General features: G+C 36.7%; 1 protein-coding gene across 1 annotated transcript in view; it reads right to left on the bottom strand.

The window, feature by feature from the left end:
- The window catches only part of LOC124259029 (cAMP-dependent protein kinase inhibitor gamma-like), a 67,810-nt gene extending 51,880 nt beyond the window's left edge, over nt 1-15,930 (bottom strand). Inside the window, exons 1-2 of the mRNA XM_046693107.1 lie at nt 15,808-15,930; nt 13,541-13,697 (exon numbers count right to left, since the gene is read on the bottom strand). Of these exons, the coding sequence (XP_046549063.1) occupies nt 13,541-13,549 (9 nt within the window). The 5' untranslated portion in view covers nt 13,550-13,697; nt 15,808-15,930. The remainder of the gene's footprint in view (nt 1-13,540; nt 13,698-15,807) is intronic.
- Nucleotides 15,931-16,254: the final 324 nt, after the last annotated feature.

Consider the following 16,254-nt stretch of genomic DNA (forward strand, 5'->3'; position numbering starts at 1 on the left):
CAAACCTCTTGACATTAATGAAGGATTATGATTGGTGAGAACATAAGCATGTTTCTGAGGAGACTAAATGACACACTACAAACATGAAACAACCAGGCCATGAAGTAATCAATTAACTGACTTTCAGTCAAATTACTAAGATGGGCTAAAAACAAGATTGAAATTAATTACAAAAGACAAATTGTCAGGTTCATGAAAAACTCTAAGTGAGGTTAGTACACGTTACTGAAATCTTCCATGTAATTGATGACTGATCTTAGGAACAACAAACCAAGTGCCAGATATCGCTTATCAGGAATAAGACAGTAGGCAGAAAAAATGGCATGAAGCTTTTCATGAAAAAGCTCCTTCTGTACATGTTGCAGTTCATGCTGCCTGCATTCAACACTCTTCAAAACACCTACACTGACCTTGAACTTTTCAACCTTCCTACCTGCCAAAACTGATGTCTATATATAGATTATTTGTAAAGACCTAAACATTACATCACAATCTTACAAATATTTGCTGACAGGAAACACCACAAAAATGTGAAACAGAGTAAATATTTATTTACTTTCTAGTTACTCTTTTCGGTCACACCTTTCATCAAACTACCAATTTCCAAATGTCATTGAGAGCCATGACATGTATTTGACCTCCGTGAGCAACATAACACCCTCCCAGTGTGTATAACATGTGGAATGACTGACCTAAGATACAACCATGACCTGGCAGTGCACTCTGGCTCCCAGCAGCAGGAAGCATCTTCTGCATTCTTGATCTGGCCCAATACAGGGGGGCATTCAGTAGAAAAGATAAACATTGTGTAACTTATGATCATAACATCTCAATAATTTAAGGAACTCAGGCTATGTCTGTGAGAGATTCTAAACAACTACCTCATTATACATAAATGTTACAATGGTATGTGATACCACATGTACCAGAAAAATTCTAATATGACAATAAGAGTGAAACATTTCCTCAATACTTACAATGATCAGTTCCTGGTATTACAATGAATTTCCATGAATAATAGTTCAGCTGTGCCTTTACAGGATTGTATCTACTGTAGTGTCATGACACAGAGAATATACTTCCCTATATCAGTGGCGTAATAGCTACTTGACCTTCCATGCTCGAGACATGCATTCAATAAAACTTGCATGAGATTACTTTGGCCCAACAGTATTTCAGTTACATCACGGTATATCACCTAAATGTAAAAGGGAGTGTTTGAGTATGGTTTTACATCGCTTGTAGCCATATTCCAGCAATATCGTGGCGGAAGACACCAGAAATGGGCTTCACACATTGAACCCATGTGGGGAATCGAACCCAGGTCTTCAGCATGACGAGCGAACGCTTTAACATCAAGGCTACCCCACCGCAAACTAAATGTAAGAAGAACCCCTCAATGATTCAGGTCTTGTATGGTCTAAAACATAGGTTTCTGGCATACTAATGGAAACCCTCTAAATAAGAAGAAACAAGAGAAAATTATGCACAATAATACCACGGACCCATATGCTACTATATATCTACCTATGCAAAATGTTCTTTTGAATTTGAGAAACAGATATGTTTGTCTCACAAACCTGTGTGTTGATATATCTAGTATATAACTCTACCTTTCTCTCAAATCTTATCAGCACTGCAATGAACAAGAAGAATGTGGTTTACACATAGTAACAAAAACAGAAAGTGAACCCAGATGTTGGCGAGAAGAGCAAACACCTTAACTGTTATGCCATACTCCACTGCTCATTCTCATGAGAAAGTATGTGAAGCACTGATCTTGCTGATAGCATAGCAATATTCAAACCTCCCTTCAAATGTGTTGCATCTTAAAGGAATTCTTAGAACAGTTTCTGTTATCATGTGTGCACAGTTTTTACATTTAATGCTGTTCTTTTTCATAGTCTATGGCATAGATTTTTTTATATTGTCTTTCAATCAAAATGAGTGATGAAATGCTATTATCATAAACTGAAATAAGAAAAGCTGTAGTGTGTCTATTCAAAACACACTTGGTTCATATGCTCATCTGCTTATAACATTGCATCAACCATCACTCCAGCAGTATGATGTCCTCTCATCATTCATTATGATATACATAATACTTATACAATATAAACTGAAAGAGGAAAGAGCAGCCTAGTGATAACTTGTGTCGTTAGATGTGACAGAATCCTTGTTCTGATTATGATTCAATAATGGTGAGCACCATATACCCATGACCTTGCTTTTCATGAAGTTGGAAAAATCACATCAAGGGTTTTTGGTCAAAGTGTACCCAACTCCCTCACATTGGGGAAAAAACGTTGCCAAAATGAAACAACATTCAGCTATACCCTCGAATGCCTCAATCTGTTATTAAAATATAAATTGACAATGAAATTTAATTTGCAGTTGAAGTAGAAAGAAAAATCACCAGCTCAAAAATAATAAGTAATGTGTTTTCCCACGGGTAATGGTTACAGTTACAATTGCTTGGCTACTGTTCTTTCTTTCTGAATGTGTCCAAGCTGCATGATCACACACAAGGCGGCATGTACTGCCAGGTTTCTGTGTAGGGGATTACTGGTAATCCTCTCTGTGTTCCTGTATGTATAGTAGGTAACACCACTGCCTCGGCAAAAGCCAGCACAAAGAGGCTTACATAGAAGTCATAGGTAACAGGTTTAACTTGCAATCTTGCCCATGTAACTTGGAAATATATTCGATACGTAAAACTGACACACAATCTGTCTAGTTTCCACAAATATTATTTTCAAATATTTACAAAACATATGAAGCAATAGTTTCATCATTAGTCAAACAGTAAACCAGCATTCAGTGATTTTCAACCACAGGTGAGAAAAATTATATTAGAGAACAAAACTCAGATTGTACTGCATAATGCTATGGCCTAGAAGTGGATGCAGAGAAATTGTGAATTATATTAACAAATTCCCCACAGCTGTCTCAATCAATATTTCAATCCCCAGTTAGTTTCTTGTATTGTAAGGACCCAGTTAGAGACAGCACTAACAAGGCATTCCCACTGTCTCATGCTGTAATGATAGTCTCAGGCCAGCACTGCATCATCAGGCTTGATGTAGCAGCCACAAATGGTGGTTGCCAGATTTCATTCCATGGTTACTACTACATTCCAGCAATTACTTCTACACTTAATACTTGTAAACAACAGTAACTTCAGATTCACTGCCAAATATAATCTTGCTTCTGTTTCAATGCAAATACAGAACTCTGAAAGAAAGACCTGAGAGTTGATGTAATACAAATACATGTTATATAATGTATGTTCAAAAGCATAGACATATGCTCAGTAGCATGACAAAATTCATTTCTCCATATCGATCGAACACTGCATTACATACATTGTAATACATCTGGTAACCTGATATTCCACAGCAAATATCAAACACAATACATACCTCAGCAGGGACGGAACTGCTTACTGGCTGGACTTCACCTGGTTACTGGTGGCCTTCAAATGCACATTTAGTCAGTGTTACCTGACACTGTTTCCACTCACATATCAATAGTAATTCTGGGACACTCCAGACCAGAACACTGATATCCAAACACAATCTTTCACTGAATAATACGTATCCACGTCTTCACCTATCAAGGATGATTCATAGATTTTGCACACAGACTGCTAGAGACTAAATATTGGAGATTGGTATACTAACGACCTGGTAGATTAGAGATTGTATGATCTAAACACACAATCTCTGCTGTACAGATGGATTTCAACTATACAGATCCAACTATTTAACATTTTATAACATATACAAATTACAAAAGGTAAGTCCAATCACGACTTTCACCATGAAAGTGACTTAACCAATCTTTAACACATAAACTCAAAGAGTGTAGTCCTTGTATTCAAGTCCCTGTGATCATGGAGAAGCCGAGCTGAGTGACTAGTGGCCTCAAGCAAGGCAGAAGTGGATATCACAGGCTTAAACAGCAGTCCCGATCTCCACTGCAGTCATGACAATACATGTAAACTAATCTTCCCTTTGAGTACCAGTGGCCTGGCATATAGGTGTTTAGAACTGCAGGCACTCATACAGATCTGGCTTGACTGGACTAAATAATTCACGACAATGATGAATGCTTTGTCATTAATTGGCCAAGGCGACTGACTACCTGCTGATACTCAACACATGGGTTAGGCCTGCAGAAACATAGGTCTTCTATTTACTGGCTAACCTAAATGGGATATATTTTCCTTATTAGTCAAGTCATAAAATGATTACTGCAATGCCTCATAAACATATTCTATATAGTATATGTTTCGTTAGATTAGAGATTGTATGATCTCTAATGCTATGTAGAACTGAGCTTTAGTGAGTGAGTGAGTTAGATTTAAGATGCTTGGAACAGTATTTCAATTACATCACGGCATGTCAACTTAATATGGAATGATGTAGATGTCAGATGTTTGCCAGTTTAGTGAATCTCACAAACACACCTACAGTGCTGAAAAAACACACGAAAAATAATTATGTTGAACCTGGACTTATGACAACCGGGCCATCTGGGCCCTTGTTTTAGGTTTGAGTGAGTGAGTTTAGTTTTTTGCAACATTTAGCAATATTCCAGCAATATCACGGCGGGGGACACCAGAAATGGGCTTCACACATTGTGCCCATGTGGGGAATCGAACCCAGGTCCTCAGTGTGATGAGCGAACGCCTTAACCACTATGCTACCCCACTGCCCCATTTAGGTTTGAAATGTCCCTTGTGCTTAACATGACTTCCACATAACAATTGCTGACTTTCATCAGGAGGATTCATCAACATAATTCATATTTAATTCACATGATGCACACAATAACCAATATTACTTACTTATGCTCAACAAGTATCCTTCATCAGTCACAGTACGACTAAATATTGAATGTTCAGCTGCATATTTCTAGAAGACACATGGGTACATGCCTGTCAAAATGCCAACATTTATATTTGCTGAAGCACAATGTGGTCTTCAATTTCTATTTTGGTTTTGCACTTTTCAAAATGGGTGAATGGATTATTTACACATGGCACAAAATCGCACTGAGATCACATAAAGCATTCAGACCCTGAACATACTAAACTGAACATGTGCAGATACACATATGGTACAAAAGTGGAACTTGTAAATCTTCTGATAATAGATCCACATTCTGTTATATAATCAATCAAAGTAGTATATTCCTACACAACAAGGTTAATCAAAATAAGAAACATAAGTCAGATTCATAATTCAACACAAAAATAGAAAAACATCACATTCATAAGTTATGATATTGTTTCCTGCAAATTCACTAAAGGGCTAAATGACAATAGGTTCCAAGTTCAGTCATGTTTTTTAAAGTTGAGTTATACATTCTTAACTTTCATATATCCGCATATTTCTGAAACAAGTCCCTATGATACAAGCAAGGATTAAACCTTTGTGGAAAAGGGGGTTTGGTTGAGTTAAAAGATACTTGATTAAAACTTTGCACGACAGTTTGAATTTGTTAGACAAACATAAGTTAATTAATTGCTGTTTTTGTTAAATGGTGTCATAATTAGTATTCCTCAAGGGGCGGTGGGGTAGCCTAATGGTTAAAGCATTCGCTCGTTACGCCAAAGATCGATATTGCTGGAATATTGCTAAAATCTGTCTAAAACCATACTCACTCACTCACTACTCACTCACTCACTAGTTTTCCTCAAAAAGCAGTGATGTGTACCCTGCATCCTTCCACCTGGATCTGTGTATTGGACAGACATCTTTCAATCGGGACTCAAATATACGTACACTGAAAAGTTGGAGACTGTACAAAATGTGTACAAATAAAAAAGTTTCCAAAGTTTCATGATCATTCCCCATGTTGTCACATACACAACTCTGATACTTCTAGGGCTGTCATTGATTGGAAATATTTAGCACATGTATTGATATGCTGACTAAAAAATGTCAAAATAAATTGATATATTGATAAATATTATAATTATTTCAAGTGTGAGTGAATAATAGACCAAATCTAATCACGTGAAACTGCAATTAACTTGATGCTATATGAACATGGATGATCCATTAAATGTCGAAAGTCTCCCTCCTCAGTTGCCCATCTATACATGTAAATGTTTCTGACTATGAATTATTAATATAATATCAATATTAATAAATTTGCATCCACTCTGAAATTATTTAAAAAACAGCAACCAATAAATTGATATTACAACATAAATGTATCTCTAGTTCCCATGGTTACCCGAAGGCCTGCATTAATTATATATTTGGTAAAGGTCACATGCAAAAATGCTTATTACATTAAGGGTTGCCATAACCACTCAACTGTCTATCGCTTTACAAATAAGAGGACCTAGTAATCAATTGAGCTGGCTTCATTGCAATAGGATTAATTCAGATCGTTGGCTAAAATTGGAAAAAGGTGGGACACTTTCTATATTTGGCTCTGCTTGACACTGGTGGGGCTTAGTACACATTTAGGGTCCACAACATCTAAGCAGCCCATCTACAGTAACTGATAAAGACCATGCCACCAAATTGAATTTATAGTGGTCAAAGTACTGATTCTCTGTAAATACCCTAACAGGGTCGAGCATTGCAGGAAGATTAAAGGGCTATTGCCAAGCATGCATATAGAGCCAATAACATTAGCCACCAAGACATCAATAAAGGTCAGGGAGGCAATTATAGCCAATTATTAGTCAGATTCAGATTAAAAATGGTCCATAATATTATACTATTCAAGACCAAAATACCCATCCAAGACAATTGTTACATCTCACTTTCCATCACATTTTTAAAAAGAAGAAGAAATCTTACCTAATTAGTGTTAATTAGATGCATAACTAACTTTGTTGAATTCACCATGTTGATTCAGCATAAAACGTTCCACTAAAATAAGTGGAACACTTGAAACTGTCAAGGGCTTTACAAGTGCCTTCTCAGAAGGAGAACATTTTCAACGACACAACTCATGCTAAATACCAATTTATTGATAATGAGACATTACTGAGAACAACAATGATTTGACAGGATTTAGAAAGTGAATCCTAATATGAAGAATGGTCACTGACAAGTTCTCTTCATTTGCTGACTGTCCAACGAAACGACGACATTCCAAAACAATTAACGCTCAAACAATACATAATTACATGCTTTAAACAGCATTGACAAACTGTGAAAAATACTCGAGTACATGTAGACTGGCACAACAGTTCAAGTTCACACCTACTGTATATCTGAGGATTTCTTTGCACCAACATTCCAATCGGTATTTTTTATTTTTGTACTTGGGACTAAAGTCATACATCGTCATCACAGTGTAACAAACACCATCCTGTCTCCTTTATCTCATTTCAGAATAGTGGCTTACATAATATTTCTAGTTTTTGGAATTTCTCAACAGATCCCTTTAAAGTTCTTGTCTTAGACTAGTGGGATGGTGTCTGCAGTCCTTGCCAGAACAGTGTGGAATGGTTGAGTTAACTTTGAGCATTTGCCACAGTCAGCAATAGTCCAGTTATATCATAGCAAAGGCGGATCCAGAGGGGGGTGCAGGGTGCACCCCCTTTGTCCTGAAAGTTCATGAAATGACCATTGCACCCTCCCTTTTCTCAATAGTGTGCATCCCCCCTTTCTCAAAAAGCTGTATCCGCCCCTGCATAGAAACCTGTGAATAATCTACTCTGGGGCAGGTAGACCAGTGCTTGACTAAAGTGACTCAACCTGAAGATTACAGTGAGAGGTACTGGAGACCTGCGCAGGAGGTACTAGAGACCTGATTACAGCGCAGGAGAAACTAGAATCAGAGCATGTCTCAGTGACTCAACCTGATGATTACAGTGAGAGGTACTGGAGACCTGCGCAGGAGAAACTAGAATCAGAGCATGTCTCAGTGACTCAACCTGATGATTACAGTGAGAGGTGCTGGAGACCTGCGCAGGAGAAACTAGAATCAGAGCATGTCTCAGTGACTCAACCTGATGATTACAGTGAGAGGTGCTGGAGACCTGCGCAGGAGAAACTAGAATCCGAGCATGCCCAGTGACTCAACCTGATGATTACCAGGCCTACCAAAGAAAACTTTCCCACTGTGCAGAAAAACGCAGAAAAGCCCACATTAATCGTGGAAATAGCAACATAAACATAATACCTCGCTACTGAAACAGTAAAAACGGCAACTTTAAATCGCTAACACCGTATCATAAAACGAGGAGCCCGCAACTTCGATTTTGCGCATGCCACATGGAAGAGGAAGTCTCTACCGCATGTTGACATTTTCCACCTTGGACAAAAGTTACATTCCTTTTTAAGTATTTCTGTTGTGTTATTTGGCATTTATCATCAGGATACTTGTGTGCACACCTTTTTAGTTTACTTTCCATTCATATGAAACGATTGACAGCAATTATTTCGACATATTTAATACTTCTTCTACGCGAGGCGATTCACGGTTGCTCGGATATTGGAAAGGAGCCCGGATCGTAATGCGCGTGTGCAGTAGAGGTCAAAGTTCGCTGATATAAAAATGTTGCAGTTTCATAGTTTTTCGTTGCCGTTTTTACTGTTTCAGTAGCGAGGTAATGTGTTTATGTTGCTATTTCCACGATTAATGTGGGCTTTTCTGCGTTTTTCTGCACAGTGGGAAAGTTTTCTTTGGTAGGCCTGATTACAGTGAGAGGTGCTGGAGACCTGCGCAGGAGAAACTAGAATCAGAGCATGTCTCAGTGACTCAACCTGATGATTACAGTGAGAGGTGCTGGAGACCTGCGCAGGAGAAACTAGAATCAGAGCATGTCTCAGTGACTCAACCTGATGATTACAGTGAGAGGTGCTGGAGACCTGCGCAGGAGAAACTAGAATCAGAGCATGTCTCAGTGACTGAATGGTCGCAGCATTACACAATTTCCACTTTACTGATAACCACAAGTATTGATGCAATGCTGACTCACAGGTTCATGATCAGGGCTGATAGGTATTCTAACCCAGGATCTACCACAGGATCCTGTCATGACTAAGGAATACAATTCTAGACATCAAAGTGCAATGTCATAGATATTCCTCAATAGTCACCAGCACGATGCAAGAAAAGAACAAATGTATGAGCATAAAGTTTCAAAGCTACAAAGGTACAAGCTACTACTCTACTCTACATAGCCATGTAGTTCTTTTTCATCTCATATCACCATAGTTACAAACACTTGGGTTATAGTGGAACTTTCCACTTCTTGAACAAACCAGGATATCAACATTAATGTGAAGTCTTATCTTTAGTAGTTAGTGGTTTCTGAGGGGCGGATGTTTATGGCTGACAACACACAATGAATATCAGACAAAACAGGCCATCACATAATCTTAGTTGACTTTCAGTCAGGTGAGCTAAAGATAATCTGCATGTTATGGCTAAACAAAAACAAGAATGATCATAACAAACCTGCCTTGGACACCTTATACATGTCATATGAAACATGGCCTACAGGCCTGAGTCTTTGTTTTCTCGTCAAGCAACACAATGACATCAATCTATCAATGATTTTTTGTACCTTTGCATGATAAAAGCTGCTATCTCCATATCACTTGACAGATAATATAAAACCTGTTTACTGCTGCTGCAAAACAACTGATAAACCTAACCTTTCTCATGATCAAGCATTTGTACACAAATATCAATCACATATTGTCAAGATTTCTCACAGCTAATGGAGAACACAGAAAATAAACAATTCGCAGCAAACTGCATAAAAATGTACCATGAATACCAGGCGGAATAAGAGTGTGTTAAATGAGACATACATTTCTAAAGCAGATAAAGACAAATGTCTTGACGATCAATAAAGATTGAAGATAAACATATATCCCATGAATACACAATGCCATATAGAAAGTGGTAAAATGTAACACGTTATATTTGGGATTACACTTTCTCAGTAAAGTACAGATTCTAGTACTTTTATCAGGTTGAGTCCCATCTGGGATTTGAACCCACCCCCTCCGAGTCAGGCACCTAATCGCCAGCACACAAAGTCAGCCGCCTAACCCACCTCAACCGAAAACAAGTATTATAGGCATGAACTACTAGAATGTGTACTTTACTGAGAAAGTGTAATCCCAAATATAAGTTGTGTTATATATCCAATGAAACAATGTTTATCCAATAAAACTGACATCTTTTCCCCCTATGTCATCTAACTATAAAAAGTAGTTTCCGAGGCAAAAACTTGTACAATATATTTTTTACTATCGGTCTAACATCTTTATTTTAATTACATCTGCTGACTTTTTGCAAAGGTGTATACAATGTACATGGTTGTTAGTATGTACCATTCACATAGCAATGTTTAAATGAGAAATGAATTGATTTTAGGGCTAATAGATACTGGGCGTACATAAGATTCTCCAGACTGTAGTTTACCAAATACTTCCTACATATTGTTGAGAAGTTCACCCTGCATGTATGGTAATATAATCAGCGAATCTTTACCATCGACAAGTCACATTCAACACTGACTGACTGACTGAGTTTGGTTTTACGCCGCTTTTAGCAATATTCCAGCAACATCACGGCGGGGGACACCAGAAATGGGCTTCACACATTGTACCCATGTGGGGATTCGAACCCAGGTTTTTGGTGGCGAAGAGCGCTTTAACCACTAGGCTACCCCACCGCCCCTCACATTCAACAAATGTCTTCTTTTCAAACTTAGTTGGTACAACATCTTTCTTCAGTTTTGCACTTGCATTTTCATAAGTAAGTTTCTTTAGTTTATCTGGATCTCTCTAAATGCAAGGAACACAACTTATAGCTGAATCCTAAAATTCCTCCTCACTAAATCAGTTTTGTGCTTGGAAGTCTGAAGAAATGACACTTTGTAGTTGGTACTGTTTTGGATGGTGTGGGACACCCCCACAAAAACAATATCCCCTCTCATGTCTACTACACACCGAAAATAATGGAAACATCACTTCATTGTTATGTGGATGAATGCACTGTAAACAAAAGAAAAGTGCAGATGTCTTTCCACTATGACGTCACAGTCCGAGCTCTGCCGATGCTGGGATTACGATATGCATATGTCCAGGTTGTGGGATTAGAGCAGTTGTTTTGTGCTTTTCAGACAGCAATAAAATCACTTATGAATTTTCCTTATGTGTAAATAAGTATACTTTGACCATTTAACATATGTTAAGAAGTTTATATTCAATATATCTCCTTTAAGTGGACTTATACAGCCTTCCACAACATTTCAGTTCAATCATGTAAGTCAACTTCATCCAGGCTGAAAGCCGAAAGAGCTCAGACTTCAATATTTACGCCACTGCCGAACCCCAAATGTATATATATATGGCAGACAAACAAAGATTACAATCAGGGCAATTCAAAGGATTGTTCCATGGTGGATACAATATATCATGAGACTGCTATATCCATACCCTCCAGCCCTCAAACATTCAACTCAATGATAATGTTTGTCCAGTGACATTTCTAAGTCTTCATGAGACTGAACTGCCTTTATACAAAGCTAGCAAAATGTATTTGAAGCCCATCAACATAGACATTCAGTCATCAAAACAACAACATAACTTATTTGCTTTTGCTATAGTTGGACCTAACCTGTTCTGTATACAACAGAGTGCTCGATATTACTAGACAGCCAGCATGGTATTTTTGGTTACAATCTGTACTTTATCATACAATGCAATTTGCCAAAACAGGACATAAGAGGACTGGAATTTAAGACCTGTCTAGACAGAAGTCCATAAAAGACAAAATTCCAGTTATGCCAAGAGTTACCTCTCTTGGCATCTCACACAACAGATCATTCATGGCATCAGTCTAATGTTTTTACACACATTATTTATTGATAAAAACAATTACTGGACATGCAAGTGAGACTTGTGAAAACAAAGTGAGGACTGTTAAATGTCAATCGCATAATAAATCTGATTCAGACAGATGATACTACCATGGTAAGTGATAAATGAACATTAGTACAGTTCTCTGCTGCCTAAAATGCTAGAGGCAAACTGCTTGGTTTGACATCCTTATTACTTAAACATTCTCGTCAAGTAATTCTCTGAATGTCGTTTGATCTTTTTTCAAACTACAAATAGAGCAAGTTGTGAGGATAAAATGTCAACCATTAAAGAACAGTTGTGTTTGCAGACAGCTTCACAAAGATGAAGCTATTATTTTTAAGGCTTGTGCATCACAATATACACTGAAGCGGAATGTTACACCAGTAGTTGTAAGTAAAATCATGACGCTGGAATTGTTTTAGGCACTGTCAAAGAGCTTGATAATAACCAACACCATCAAATTACGTACATTTAGCAAATTATCGACATAACTGATGCACAACAAATCACACTTTTCATCCTATTGAAATGGATTCAAGTATGTAACAAGCGAGTTCAATTTAGGATTGAGTTCTATATGAATGTTAACACATTAGTCATGAATGAATATTGAAAGATGAAATCAACAAAGCTTACAAACAAAATGGTAGTCATGCTCCTTTACTTCTTTGATCACATGGCTACTGTTCAAGAAAGACAAAAGGTTAATTAAAAACATCCACAGATCCATCTCGCCTACAGATAAACCATTTGTCATTTGGCAATGTCAACTTTAAGCATGGTGTTTTATTCGAAGTAATGCACAACTCCTAAATACTGTCAGTATTGGCAACCTTCGGGTATCTATTGTATCGAGTACAAAGCCATGGTCCAGTTTCAGAAGTTAGGAATGGCACACAGGGTCTTGTTTGCTGTTATCTATGGACACCTAAAATCACTAATTCTTTACATTACGTTTGGTCAACAAGGTTAACTTTCATAATGAATATTCAATACTGATCTACAATACTGAGAAATCTTACCCCATAAAAGTCATAAAAGGCAGTAAAAAAAGACAATATTAAAAATTCGACACTTTTAGAAGTATTTAGAGTCAACATGCATTTCTATCAGTATGTACACAAGAGTACATGTTGTTTCCATGAACATGTTAGCTTCTTGTTGAGTGGGTTTCAGATGAAACAACAAACTATGTACCATGACAAAGAGAATTCATCAAGAGACAATAAACGGACAAATAAATCTCATTCCCAGTGCAGGAATAGAATAAGGGCCATTATAGCAAAATCAATTTTCCAGTAATAGGGTTTATTTTTTGATAAGCATGGAATTAAAAATGTTATAAATCACTTAAAATGAGTGACTCCTTGATATGTTGAGTAAATGTCTGTGCATGTGTGATGGAAGCGATGAGGATGAAAGACATCTGGAGTTTGTTATAGAAGAATTATTGCTGTGTTTATATATTTGAAGTTGCCAATTATATAATGGTTCTACGATCCTCCCTTTCCTGGTTTGGTGGATAATGGAGTAGGCCAAGTTGTGATCAAAGAAATAGTTGTCGAGATACCATGCAATTAACATCATCGAACATCCTGCAATCTGCTTAACACCAAAAACACAACGACTGACTCAAGCTGACAACACTTGTCAGAAATTTGGCATTATAAGAATACCTTTTCCATCTGATCACGCACCGGTTGATCTTTCAACTAGCTACTCGGTGCCAAAGCTTTCAGTGATTATCTTCGGTGAAATATACAAGTGAAAGTGGCTCCTCTCAAGTGACAGTGCTGCTACCTATTGTTATAAGGATATATTTCTGAAGCATACCTGTAACAAGAGAAGGATATTCAGTTTCAACAGTAGATTATCATACGTGAAAGATATTGATAACATTATAAACACTGAAACAACATTTTATTGCAGTACACTGTTCACATGCAACTGACTTTTGTGAATGAACTATTCTTGTAATAACACAAACACAATTCTTAGATAACAAAGGAATTAATAATACAGCAACATTATCTATTGTCTAAACTACAGACTATGGCATTCATCATTCACATACTGATGTACATAAAACACATATACATATTTACAAATTACAGTTAATTGATTTGAGTCAATATGAAAATATGTATTAATTAGAAGTGAACTTAAATGAGTTTGATCATGGATATTACCAATCATGTTCTCTTTCTTGACAAAGGGAATATTCTTTCCCTTGGAAACACAATGCATCTGATGCACATATATCTAGCTATTGTTTCACTATGCAGTTATCATTATTACCTTCTGACATATCACATGCAACATTCATGAATAATGCACATGAATACTTCACTTTGTACAGTATCATACATAAGTCATACAGACTGCTAGAAGTTAACCTCTCCCACCATGTATGTTTCAAGTAGCACTTCTCAAATCAATTAAAACTTATCTGGTTTTTTTTTCATAATTTCAAGTTCAACTAACATATTTGATAAAATATATCTAGAAAATATATGAAATGTTGTGTGGGCAAAATAAAAAACCCTATTATGTCAGTAGCAGAAATCTGCTGCAGCATGTTTTCGACATAACCAAAGTATCCCTTGTCATTACAACTTCAGATAATTTAAATGTAATTTTTGTTTTATGACAGTGCTGCAATACCCCAGCTGTGCTGTGTTTGCTTCTGGAACTAAACTAGTTTCAATGGCATTAAAAAATAGTCAATAGTTTTAAAAATGTCAATATATGTGCAACAGAATCAACATGATCTACTGAAAATATAATGTTTTGTGTAGGTCTGGGTTAAAAACAATTTAATACAACAGTTCAACAGTGCCTCATATCTTTTGAACAAATGTTCCAACTAGTACTAATACTAAACAACTAGTACTAATCAAACTGAATCAATAACTTGGTAGGGTAATAGGATTTAAGCTGTTTCCAAACCTTAGACTATTTACAAAAATATTTCTAGTATGCAGAAAATATTATTCCAGATAAATGCATTATACTATGGTACGCTTTTAGCAATATTGATTGATTATGGGCTTAAAATTGTGCCCATGTGGGGAATATTAAGCCAACGCTTTAACCACTGGGCTACCCCCACAGCCCCCCAATATGCAAATGACTATACTGTAGTGCTGTACGCTACAACCCATGCAAGTCAATTGCAAATATATGGATTGGTCATTCATAAATTAAAGGGTAGTCTTTGAAATAAATGGGGTTTCATCTGGAGTCCCTTTGATTTGAGTCTTTTAATTTAAAACATAAAGGATAAGGCAAGGTTCCCATGAATTTTCTACTTAATTTACAAACACTGATAGTGAATCTAGATAAGTTATGTCTACAAAAAGTAGAGTGGGTGGTTTAATTAGATTGGATGTAATCAGAAACTGATTAATGATGCAACGAGATGCAACATATGTAATTGATTATTTAGCAATGACCTGACCTGACTGTGGTATGGTAAACAACACAGTGGAATACTCCCAAGATGTTAAAATACCTATAGAACAAAAATACCTATAGAACAAAAATACCTGTCAATATCAACAACACGTTAGGATTCGTAAGTACCCAATATTCAATAAGGGAGCAGACCATAGGGAACTTTAAGCATGTGCTATGCAATTCTAGTTCCCCCTTGTTAGCTATTGATGAGACTGAGAGCATACACGTCAAAGATAACAAAGTTTAGAGCCATATTTTACCGTATTTATCATCTATAAGTATTTCAAAGTGGGGATATTTATATTCTGTGCGTAATATATAAACGCATAAAATATTTATTTTATCTTAACCAGTCGAACAGTTCTTGACAAGTTCATTGAAACATTAATTTAGGTTTAGTTTCACATATCAGTGCTAAGATTGATGTTTTCATACTATCACAGTAACAATGGATATGTACATAATACGATGTCCAAAAACTTACCTAGATTAAGTAGCTCCAATTATCCAGAATCAGTGATATGAAATGAACACTTATCAGCCTTCACCTGTCATAAAAGCAGACGCTTTTCGCATCTCTCGCAGACTCACACTTGCCGGAAGTTGCTTATGTTTCAACGCCCCCTGGTGCTTGCATTACAGAGTGTGGGGAAACTACTCTACTGGAAAGCTGAAGATTGGCTACTACATGAGAACAAAGCATCCAGGTTCAAATGAATTTTTTCACTTTGAACATTACATTATTTTTTCTAATAAAGCATAGAAAGACAATTAAAATGCGTAATGCCAAAAAGTGAACGACTGGATAGTTTTGAACATAAAAGTATAAAAATATTATCAAAGTTTAGTTAAAGGATTGAGCAGTTACACATACAATGGAATCACCACTGGAGTCTGCCTTGTGTCTGTGGTCAGGTTTTATCTCACCTTT

This window comes from Haliotis rubra, unplaced genomic scaffold (genome assembly GCF_003918875.1).
Source record: "Haliotis rubra isolate DU_JTF1 unplaced genomic scaffold, ASM391887v1 Scf707, whole genome shotgun sequence".
In the NCBI taxonomy this organism is placed as follows: domain Eukaryota; kingdom Metazoa; phylum Mollusca; class Gastropoda; order Lepetellida; family Haliotidae; genus Haliotis; species Haliotis rubra.